The 12,236-nt window shown below is 42.6% G+C and overlaps 1 protein-coding gene across 7 annotated transcripts in view; it reads right to left on the minus strand.

The window, feature by feature from the left end:
- The window catches only part of LOC114792082 (roundabout homolog 2-like), a 138,416-nt gene that overhangs the window by 22,505 nt on the left and 103,675 nt on the right, over nucleotides 1–12,236 (minus strand). For all 7 annotated transcript variants that reach the window (XR_003750091.1, XM_028982937.1, XM_028982938.1 and 4 more), the window contains 7 exons: nucleotides 11,773–11,944; nucleotides 8,265–8,470; nucleotides 6,201–6,282; nucleotides 5,867–6,032; nucleotides 4,947–5,113; nucleotides 4,470–4,591; nucleotides 2,597–2,828 (listed from right to left, as the gene is read on the minus strand). Coding sequence is in view for 6 of the 7 variants with exons in the window: in XM_028982937.1 (XP_028838770.1) it covers nucleotides 2,597–2,828; nucleotides 4,470–4,591; nucleotides 4,947–5,113; nucleotides 5,867–6,032; nucleotides 6,201–6,282; nucleotides 8,265–8,470; nucleotides 11,773–11,944 (1,147 nt within the window). In the remaining variant the exon portion in view is untranslated. The remainder of the gene's footprint in view (nucleotides 1–2,596; nucleotides 2,829–4,469; nucleotides 4,592–4,946; nucleotides 5,114–5,866; nucleotides 6,033–6,200; nucleotides 6,283–8,264; nucleotides 8,471–11,772; nucleotides 11,945–12,236) is intronic.

The raw sequence follows: 12,236 nt of genomic DNA on the forward strand, positions 1-12,236 counted from the left end.
TAGACCAAAACTGTGGTTGGTGGGGGGTTGGCTGGCTGGATTTCAAGGCTCGGAGATTTCCTCGACAGGAGTTTTGGGTCAAGATCATGCTGGAAAGAATAGTATTCAGAAAAAGCCAACCATCAATCACCCATATATTATTTATTTTTTTTAGATGACATGAGCTTTATGTTTTAGGTCGTCTGCCACATTATGGTGTCTCAAAAAAGGCTTTTCTTCATGTCTGGTACAAATGTTCATTTGCACACAAAGCTGAACTGTGTTGATTTTGGTGGGCAAAGGTCAAGGCCACAATGGCTTCACCTTCTAGTGGAGACAATATATCAGAAACCCCTAGAGGGAATTCCTTCGAATTTGGGTTGTCTCATGGACGAACTGATTAGGTTTTGCTGGTCAAAGGTCAAGCTCACTAATGGTTGTCTGAAGTGAGGGGGGTTGGTTCCCTGAAAATAAACTGATTTGCAGAGGCATTTGACAGTGAGGCGCTAATTCTTGTTTTCATTTAGGAACACAAGTGCTTCAATTATTTCATACATCCTTTTACGTCCAGCCGTCCTTTTTTACTCCATCCGCTAGTTTCCTAGTTTATTCCTATGTTCTAGCATTTCCTTATACTGAGTCACAGTTAGGGTCACTGGGCTCCTCAGTGCATCAGAGGTTACTCTGCTGCATCCAAAAATCCTAATGCCCAGGTAACCTTTTCAGTGTGACACAGAGACACTCTAATTGGGTTCCATGCTGCTACAGCGCCACTGAGAGCAGCGGGGACTTGGCATGGGACGATGCAGAATAGGGCATGGCCTGCAATCACGCAGGGTTTAACTTTATAGCACATGTGGTGTCAGTATTAATATAAGGCAATGATCTAACATAAACATACCCCCACAAACGCATTATGCAGAGAAAAATAAATCTATCTTTTACAGGTGGATTTTTGCTTATTAAAATCCATAAAGTGGGAAAGTTTATGAGTTCTGTGCTGTAATGCTAGCAAACATATGACCTGATGCCACCTTGCAAATGATGCCATGAGGTGGCAATGCTGGCACCTCTCTCCCACTCAAAAACAATTGAGGACAGGGAAAGGTTATTTGGCTATAATCAAATAATTGGAAAAGTTGCGATACGTGCAGTATGGCTTTAATGATTCACCCAATTTGCAGTTTTTCTGGAATTTTGAGTGATATATTCTCACAGATCAAGTGTCAATTAGCATTGAATATTGAATATTTCCCCGAGCCCATTTCTTAGGCAATGTCTACACCCATAGGCAAAAATAAAGAAATACAATTTTGTTACAGTTAAAAAAACAGACAATAGGAATAAATCTGACTACATAAAAGATACCACAGATTGAAATATAATGTATTTTGTTTGTCTGTGATATTGACACCACTGCACTTATGTAATAAGCTTTAAATCAACACATCACTTATGTACAGGTGCCACAAATGTCACTGTAAACATATACCTAACCTATGATGAATGAGACTTTTACTGGTCACCATTGTCTGGAGCCAGGTGTTGACTGGTACCTCTAGGCGATTCTTCATCATGTCAGCCTTTACGTTCATTCTTAATAAGTCCAATGTGAACTGAGCACATAGACAAGATGGGTTTTAAACTGCTGTGAACTTGGTTGTGGAACCACTTTCTTCAACATGTGTGAGGGAGAAGAACAAGACACTGCTTTTATGCTTGTGCTGCATACATCTGATGTCCAGGTTTTCAGTGACTGGTCTGCATCTTTAAACAAATGGATATGCATAAAATAAATTCCATGAATTTTTTATTCTGTCCACATGAGGCAAAACATTTTCTGTGTTCTGTCTTTGTCACTGAGCAACGTGAAGAGAATAAAGTTTTCATGCCATTCCAGGTTTTTTGGAAATTCATTTTTTTTGTGGATTGTTTGTATGTGTCACAAAAAGAAACAAAAATAACATTTTTGAGAAGAGAAGAAGCGTGGTGAATTCATATCTTTGCAGGTGGTCTGACAGCTATAGGCAGGCTGTGTAGGTGGGCCGCGTTGACAGAACTGACGTTTCAGTCAGATGAAGGGGTTTAGAGAGACAGGTGGCCCCTGTGGACGTCCACACACCTGTCAGAACCCCTCTGCAGGGGTTCAAAAACTCTTGACATTGAGCTGGAGAGAGGGCTTTTATTTTCCAGGTTCTAAACTTTGCATCTGTTTGCCATCAGTACATGTTTACATGTTTGGATGTGAAAAATCTATTTATGTACGTATGTACTTTATATATCTGGGTTTATAGAGCAGGTGTGGTATAAATATAACTTACTAAGACAGTTTACCTGAAATTAAGTAGATATTAAGAAATTCTGGCCACACCTATACTGTCACAGACATACTGTGTGTTTTAATTGGCAGGGAGTCTCTGTACTGAGGAATGCTTAATATGTGTGATTGGTTTTCTATTGGCCATTTGAAGGTGCCGTCATTGATATCATGTCACCATGTGGATCTCAAGATATGACAAGATATGACTGACCTCAGGTATCACAACTAGGGTGCGGGAATCTATCAAATAATGGATTGCTATAGTTGCATAATAATGTGCTGTTTCATGGCCATTACCTTCCTCCATGGTCCGCGCAGTCATAGACTCACTGTCTGCTCCCTGGAACTCGTTAAAATATGGCCGAACTTTTATCTCATAGACCACGCCCTTCTTCAGTCCTGTCAGGGTAATATCCCGCTCTGAGGGGACCTTCAGGTCCTGGGTTTGCCAAGCTCCAGGTGAGGGCAGGCCTGATGTTTGCCTGTAGAGAACTCGGTAACCCTGGATGAACTGAGAAGGGTTCTCCACCTGGAAAAAAAAGAAAAAAAAAAGAAAGTTGAAATAAAATCAAGGATATTCAGAGTGTAGATATTTATATAATCGTAATACTTGGTATAAGTTTAAGTATATATTTTTTAATTTAATATTATTTAAATCCATATCTTCCTTAGCAGAAAAGTTGTTACATCCAAGCACTCTCTAGGTTGGAGCCTCCATCAGTGGAGGGTTCATTTGAACCCACTATGCTAAAGTGGGGGTGCAGGGCATAACTCTCAGTAATAGCTTGTTAACAGAAAGCGAAGCGAGAGAGAGCTTTTATACAGGAAATAAAGCAGTTGTTTACAGTCAGCCTGGCCAAAATAAATCAAGCCCGTCCTGACACACTGGGCTGAGGTTCATTAATGGAATGAATCGGGAGACTAAAAGCCTTGCCGGCTCTGGGCCTTGCCCTTATCTGTAATATAACTGATTGGTCTGGAGGAGATTGTGTGTGATTATACATACACCCTGCTGAGGGGGATGTGTGCAGGTTAAACGGTGGCATTATCTCAGTCACACACAATAACATTGCAGAATTTCTGAAACGCACAGGGCCTTTACAGAGAAAAAATCCCAATGAAAGCGAGCCTAATCTGTGGCGGTTTGTCATCTAAAAAAAGCCTTTAAAATTTGGCGACAATTATTTATTACTTTGGTTTTAGGCTGAAACCTTTGCCGTTGGAGGGATCTGGGGATGAAATGAGAAAAACAGAAGCAGAACGTAATGTGTATCAGTGCACGATAGTGTGAAGTGAAACACATGCTTCAGCGAAGTGGACATCAGACAGGCTGCACATTTTTTTTGTGTTGTTTTCTTCTGTAAATGTGGTGAGCGGGCTGAGCTTTTGGCAACGCGCTGCAACTAAAAAGCCCATTCTTCACTCTTAGCCCCGCCGCTGTCTCCCAACACAAACAGAAAATAATATTAAACTGTCATCGAGTCACTGGTGCATGCTGCACTGTAGCATATGGTCTGTGTGCATGTGCGAGAGAGAGAAAAACGGGCTTTTTCTCGTCGTTAAATAACACTCCAGAGGAGGCAGATGGGACACCTTGCCAAGAAAAAAAAGAAAAACCACACAGAGATAAAGAGTCGACTGCAAAACAGCTTCCAGAAGAGTGGACTAATGGTGATATATCTGTTCCAGGGGAAAAACATTTGTCTTAATTCGGCGTCACCTTAAACCATCTCAGATTAATGAGCCGCCAGCTGTCGCTGGGAGCACCGTCCGGTGGATTCAGGTTAGACCTGCGGCCTACAGGCCAGCGCTAAGGGATGTGTAACACCAGCATGCACCAAATGTAAGAACAGGTTTCATCTCAATTCATTTTAATCTCTGGAACAGATTCAATAATTTAACCCACACAAACCATTTAAAGAAAATTTAATAACCAGATTTTACACACAACCAGACTGTTTGTTGTAAGTCTGTAACACCATTTGTTCCCAGATGCACGGGTGATATTTCATGATAATTGTCACATAATACAGTAGACTGTAAAATTAATGTACTGAAAAATGATTTTATAAGGAACAAAATAATAATGAGCAATAAACCAAGTGCTCACTAACAAGTGCTGACTTACTATAAATCTTGAGCTTTACACAGTGCTCTATAGGAGGCTTACCGTCCATGTGACGCGTACTGAGGTGGAGCTCAGCACCACAGGGTTGTGCATGCTGACCACCACATCACCCAGCTCTTTCTGCACAAGCCGATGGTCCACCCCCTGCACTGGAGGACTGATGTCTGAAAAAGACCAGCCACAAGTCTAGCTGCAGTGACTGCAGGGAAATCACCCGTCTGATGTGGGTGTGTAATTGAGATGAATCAATACGATGAAATAACAATGTAATATAACAGGACAAAATGACTTCAACTGCTGGGATTACTGTCCTTTACTCTCCAGAATGTGCAAACAACATTACATCCTTATAATCCAACCAGTCATAATATTGAATTTGTGCTTAGCCTGAGCCTATATAAAAGACTTAATTACATCTCATCCTCAGGGTACGGACTGTAGAACTGACTGAATAGAAAGATCTTCCTGATGGAAGATTCATGTTTTGAGTCTGCGTGTGAGGTGTGTATTTTCAAGTACCTTGGGTGCGAACAGGGTCAGACATGGGGCTAGGGTCACCCAGGCCCTGTGCATTGACAGCCCGGATAATGAACAGGTAGACGGTGTTGGGTCTCAGGTCTCTGACGGTGAACTGGGTGGTCTTGACGTGGTCAGCGACTGTCTGCCAACTGTTACTCACCAGCTGACTGTAGAACAGGAGGGAGCCAATCAATGTTAAAAAATGACAAATTTGTTCTTTTCCAATACTTCAAATATTTTGATATACAGAGTATCGTGTTAACAGTCTACAGGTTGTAGAAAACAATTCATTCAATTAATTAACTTGCATAAACAATAAAGGAAAAATATCTTTAATTGTGGATTAAAATGATCCTCAATGAGGAAGTAGAGTGTGTGAGAGCTGTCAATCATCAAACTCCTCCTATTTAAAACCTCATGAAAGACTGTGTTCTGGTTTTTCTTTGTTGAGATATAGATAACAATATATTGTTGAGATATAGATAAGTTGAGATATAGATAAATGTTTCCTTTTTGTTTTCTCTATTTATGTAAGTCCTGAGGACACCTTTGACCAAGATCCACACCAGTTTCAAAAGTGTGCACTGAAATTTAATAATGAGTTTAAAATTAGCTAGGTTTTCATTATTCAATATTTCTGCAAAAGGTGAAGATAACACACATGATTTGATTTAACTTAAAGTCATGTAAAAACCACACTGGACACAATCCATCACTCCAATACAAGTGAGTCTGCGACTTGAGTCTTACCAGATAAAAAAGCATTTTTTTTTCCCAGCAGAAGTACATTTATATCTCAGTTCATATACACTCCTGGCTGCAGCAGAAGTAACCCTGATAGTCTTTTAAAAGCTGTTCTGTTCTGGCCAGGGCAAGGTCTTCCATCATGAAAATGGCTGTGGGGGCTGGAGCACACTTACCCAAAGGCCTCAATGACATAGGAAGAAATGAGGGAACCTTCCTCAGACCCAGGGTGCCATGACAATGAGACACTGCTCTTTGTGACATCAGTGACCTCTGGCTTTGAGGGAGGCCCTGGGAGAGCTGATGCATTGTGGGACACAGAGTTGCTCAACTCACTGGATTCTGACATGGGGTAAAAAAAAAATGTGTAAATGGATTGAATTTTTAATCTTCTCAGTAATATTAAATTACTGTTTAGGGAAATATTTTATTGTAATTGGTTGTAATTGGTCAGATAATGGAAAACAACTCAGTGTGATTAGATTAAAATGTTGTGCTTTATTTTGTTACCTCTGATGTCCAGAAAGGCGCTCCATGATGTCTCTCCAGTAGAGCTGGTAGCCATGCAGGTGTACAGGCCAGAATCAGTGAGCTGAGGGTAAGAAGCAGAAAGGCAGCTGTTTTCACATGATTGCAAAAAACAGTATTTTAGTCATCTGGATCCAAATCAGTCCAAATAACTCATGCACCAAATATCACAACAGTAATTGAAATTCTAATTCCCATTGCTAAACATGTATTTAGATGCAAACAATTCATCAACAACTTGACAATCACTCAATCACTCATAATCACTAAGTATTTACTCCAATAATAAAGTTGAGTTACTTATATTACAAATAAAAAATAGATTAGTTGACAGTTAGGCCATATTCTTGTAATGTAAGGTGTTAAACCATGAATTCTCAATTTAGTAAAAGAACCTGACCAGCCAAATAAACCTGACAAATCAGACAAGAAAGTAAACCCCTGGAAAGTAAAAATTAACCACAAATCAACCTTATACACACGCACTCTATCAGTGGACCTGTGCCAAGCGTTTGAAATGTCCCATTAAGAAACCTCCATCAACGTTCCAGCCAGACTCAATTAGACAGGAACGCGTTTTTAAAAGTCTGTCTGCTGGAGGGGGTGGAGGCGGTGGAGGCAGTGGGGGCATAGTTGGCCTCTGTCCCCCCGACCCGTCCCAGCTGGCCTCACCGGCAGAAAAAGTACCGAAAAAATGCATTAAATCATCTTGAGCCCTGACTTGGCTGTGACTGTGAGAGTCAGGGAGATGGCAATGGTGGGAGGAGAAAAAAAAAAAAACTAACTGTCTGCATCTCTTGAAAGTGCTGATGTTAATTTTCTTAATAAATTTCATCTAGCTGTCTTCACTGCCATCATTATCAATATGGGTATGGAACAGCGCCGTGGTAATCCACTTAGTGGCTGTTATAACAGTGCTGCACTATCTCTCTCTCTTCTTCTCTCCCTCCATCCTTCTCTCTTCTTCAGATTCTTAACTTTTTATGTCACCTATTTGGCATTAAATGAGGCTGATTTCAGTGTAATATAAGCTTGACAGTAAAGGACAGGCAGCTTGAGTCTCCGTGTGTGTGCATGAGTGTGGACATGAAGGACCTCTCATGTCCACTAAGGGTGATACTCGCCGTTTTTCATTCCCCCTGCATCCGCATGTTTGCCCTTGAGCCTGAGCTCCACCCCCATCGCAGCCCAGCAGAAAGCACAGGTCTGCCACTAAACGGCGGCATTAAGCGATTTATAAGAATCAATAGCCGCGCTATTCATCCGCAGAGGCGGTCAGATCGCGCTAGTCTGTCTATATTACTCCCCGGCCTGCATCAGGGAAAAAAGATCCACCATTACACTCCCACACACCTGAACAGACGCGGCACATGGCTATTCTGCAAAAACAACACACACCCACACATATGCGTGAGACTTAACACAGAAAAGCCTGGATGCATGAAGCGCAGTAGAGCAGAATACAGGATGACAAAAATGAGGTGATGAAACACTGACAAAACGGTAACCCATCAGCAGGGAAAATTCTCTCTTGCTGACCCTGTTCTATTGTCACTCAGATAAATGAAGTTCCATGGAAACACGGTATCTTTCAAAAGGTACAAATAAAACACATTCAACCAAAACACATTCTAGCCCTCTATCAACCTGACCATGCAATGTTTGTTGCTTGGATATTTTTGGGTTCCACCAAATAATATATTATTTAAAGATTTATTATTATTATTACATCACTCACTCATGAACTTACTCACTATCTATTACTGCTAATTCCTAGCAAGTTCTCACCCGGGGTCAGGCACTAGCCCACTGCAGCAAAATACATCAATTCAATAATTAATAACCTGAGAGCACATTGTAAGTCGCTCTGGATAAGGGCGTCTGCCAAATGGCGTAAATGTAATGAAAATGCAATAATAATAACAAATTATGATATTAATATTTTAGACTGTTAATTGACCTTCTGAAGGTAGGTATGTGTGTGTGTGTGTGTGTGTGTGTGTGTATATATATACATAATACACTCAGGACACTAAGGATATTCACCACAGTGTTCTGGATCTGCAGACTTCCAGGCTCCAGCAAGGACATGCGTGGGTCCTTCCCCAACAGACTGGTCCCATCCTTTAACCATGTGACTGTGGGTTCGGGGTCTCCCCACGCCTGGCACCCCAGCAGCGCCACACCGTCCTTTGCCAGTGTCTGGTTGACGGGACCCTGACGAATGATGGGAGGGGGTCGGTCCTTGTTTGCTGATGGAAATTGAAAAAAATGTCACTTTTTATTATATGTTCATGAGGAGAACCCTTAACCCTGCAATTACAGGAAAATTGACCGGGTAATATATAAGGGTATAAAAATACCTGTATATCAATATACATTGACATTTATTGAAACTGAAAAGTTTCCATCAACAGTCATCTTTATCATGCTTACAATCAGAAATTCAGAAGTCCAAAAAACAAAAAGAAAATGACTGAATCCAACAGTCATATTCTCAATATAAACATATCCAATATATTAATGAATCATTACATTAGTGCAAGTATGTTCATTCTATGATTCTATGGCATCCCCTTCAGCATATGAAGATATCTGCAGACGTGTAGAGGCTTTTTGTCTCACTGACGAAGGTCTGATGAAGGTCATGCCGATGAAATCCTGGGTGGTCTTGTGAGTGAGCAGTAATATTGGGCATGTCCACTGCTTTCAATCTTTATTTATTCAAGATTATTTACTGAGAACTGGACAAAATTGCGTTTCTATGGTTTCCCTGAGTTTGACCTTGCTGGGAGTCCGAGGCGCCCGCTGCCCCCCTCGGCAGCTCACAGTGACTGATGTGTTTTGGTGGAGGTACCTGTTACAATGACGAGCCATGCGGCGGCGCCGACACTAACGGCCCACGTCTGTGGCATCCCATCACACCTAAAGCGCTAATTACAAGGTGTGGATTAAAAATGCCTCGCCGATGGGGCCAATTAGCGTAGCTTCTTCACTTTGCCTTTCAACACATCCACACCCTCCCTTCAGTTCCCGCTCACACCCTATCTCCTCGCTCGTCCTCCTCCATCTCCAAGGGCTCCTCTCCTCACGAGGTCATCGCTGAGATTAAGATAATCACAGCAAGATTAACTGTCAATTTTACCTCTCCTGTTTCCTTAACCTTGCGTTACTGGCACTGGATCCAGGTTCAAGATCCCCGCCACCCTTATAATGTTCAAGATGTCTGGATGCGCTCTGGTTAAAGGTTCTCGTGACAGACTGAGTATGACTTCAGCGGGTACACCCTTTCTTCCCCGCTGTCCTTCTCCTCGATGCCCCTTTTTCGCAATTCTTTTTGTCTTCTACTGCTTCCCAGAGTCCCTCCCTCTCAATTTACATGCACAGCTATCCAGAAACTCAACGGCTTTTGAGGGTAAAGCTCTGTGTCTTTGGAAGAAGCCCGGAACAGATGTTAATTCAATAACGCGAATGAGCGAAGGCCAGGGATGAATGGAGAGGAAGCCGAAAAAAAAAAAAACAGCCCCGGCTTGGCAGCGGCGCAGCACTTAAGATAATGATACTCTTTCCTGAAGGAGACGTGGGTGTGAATGTGCGTCCCGCCATCAGCGGGAGAGTGCAAGTGTTTCTTTTTCCCTCAACACTTTCCTTTTTCTCCTCCTTCATTTTCTTGACTCCAATAGTCCACGGCCAAATAGTGATTGAACAAAGGGTGAGAGGGTCGCATAAACGCTTTCCTGAACAGCTAATTCAAAATGCTCCTTCTCTGGACAGCAGGCCTTTTAACCATCTTTTTTGAAATTGACCAATACAATTATTCTGAGATTAGAGCACTGAATTCTGACTGGAATTCCAACTGAACGTGATCGCAATAATCAATTTTTTTAGTGGCCATTTAAATTTAATACGTAATGCTATTGTATTTATAACACAATTGTGTTGGGGTAGAAATGATATCTTACATACATATGATATCTACAAATGATATCTTATAATACATATGCCCTATGTCTAAGCAAAGTCTATGGCCTAGATGTTAAAATCTAGATGTTTTGCTGCACACATGAAAAATAGAAACATAGAAGGCAAATGGTTGACATTCCACAGCAATTTGCGAAAATAAAATAAACAGTAACGCCTGCTGCCACGCCCCTGACATTTTACCTTCACACTGACCACATGTTTCAGTCCAGCATATTACAAATAGCCACCTGGTCCTGCGTCCACTGGAAGCGCTGGTCAACAGACCCGCCTGCTCACGCTGGGGGTCTGAAGCTGAAGGAGTTGTTGGATGGGGGGTGGAGATGTTCTCTGGATGGGCAGGACACTGCAGGACACCAGGATTTCTCTTCAAAAAGATGGTGTCAAACTCGTTGAGTCTCTTTGCCCCAACCCTCCTGGGGTGTTTTGAATCAGCAGCGGTCAATGCCAAGGCCAGTGATGATTGGGGGAGGTCAAAAGCAGATAAGATGTGTTGTTTGAGGTTTCGTGCTGTGAATTTTCAGCATCGATGTCTGAACTGGTCCACAGCCAACATTCTTTATAGAGCTGTGACTTGCTCCGAGATGGCATCCAACTTACGATCAATAGTCAGTGTGAAGTTGTCCAATCTGCAATCTATAGTCACAGTCTGAGCAGCAACAGCTCTGCCCACTCCTCCTATTATCCCGGCCAGCCTAGTGGGATTTGGGCTGCTGTCACCGTTTTCTTCAATCTTTCATAAACCAGGTCAATGCCTAATCCAATGATCATGGTTCCAAATATGTACATATCCCTGATGTCCCCCACAGAAAGAGCTGCCAAAAGAGCACACGACTCTCCACCTTTCCCGCCGTCTATCACGTAACCAACCGCATACGTTATGGCAGGACACTCCCACCTGGATTTCTCTTTGAAAAGAGGAGAAATCGCGTTGAGAGAGCAGTTGATCAAATCCACGGTCCCCTTAGTTCTGGGAGAGTCTCTCAAGGTCTGAGACCAGACAAACAAATGGAGCAAGCAGGAAAAATAGTGAAAGTGAAGTGATTGTCATTGTGATACACAGCAGCACAGCACACGGTGAGACAATGAAATGTGTCCTCTGCTTTTAAAGTGAAGTGATTGTCACACGTGATACACAGCAGCACAGCACACAATGCGCACAGTGAAATGTGTCCTCTGAATTTAACCCATCACCCTGAGTGAGCAGTGGGCAGCCATGACAGGCGCCCGGGGAGCAGTGTGTGGGGATGGTGCTTTGCTCAGTGGCACCTCAGTGGTACCTTGGTGGTACCTTGGCAGATCGGGATTCGAACCAGCAACCTTCTGATTACGGGGCCGCTTCCTTAACCACTAGGCCACCACTGGCCCAGGGAGGGGAGAAAGAGAAAAAAAAGATGCGTCCACCTCCGCTGAGAGGGACTGCAGGGACTGATGTATGATCATTCATTATCATAAAAATAAAGTGGCTGTCGAGTGTTCTGTATAGTTTTAACTAGAGTTTAGAATAGTGTAATATTGTGCATTGCACGTCATGCTACCCCTTCCCTCTGTGCTTCTGCATGCTATCCCTCACCGTCTGAGACCTCCAGCTGGGCTTTGGCGAGGATGCTGCCGGCCACCGTCAGGGCCTGGCAGATGTAGTAGCCAGCATCGGACCGCTGCACTGTACTGATGATCAGATCCCCGTTGGGAGACACAGCGAAGCGTCCGTCCGCCTGAGGGGGCTGGTTAGGGAACAGCAGGGTCTGGGGAGAGAGGATGAAGTAAGAATCGTGTAACTCTACTACAAGGTCTTAAATCTTAAATATCTTCCTTTGGCTCCTTAAATGTCTTCTTTTGTGAAATTGCACCAGTACAGAGGTAGTATGGACAGAGACAGGGTGGCTTTAAGTGCACAGCTTTATGCCAGCAAAGCACTATGAGATTAATGCTGAGAGAAATAAAAGTGATTAAAGGACAGAAAACTAAGGCCTTAGGCTGCCGCTGAAAATTTCAGGAATAACTCTTATGAAAGCTGAAATTAATCATATAGACAGT

This window comes from Denticeps clupeoides, chromosome 6 (genome assembly GCF_900700375.1).
Source record: "Denticeps clupeoides chromosome 6, fDenClu1.1, whole genome shotgun sequence".
NCBI lineage: Eukaryota > Metazoa > Chordata > Actinopteri > Clupeiformes > Denticipitidae > Denticeps > Denticeps clupeoides.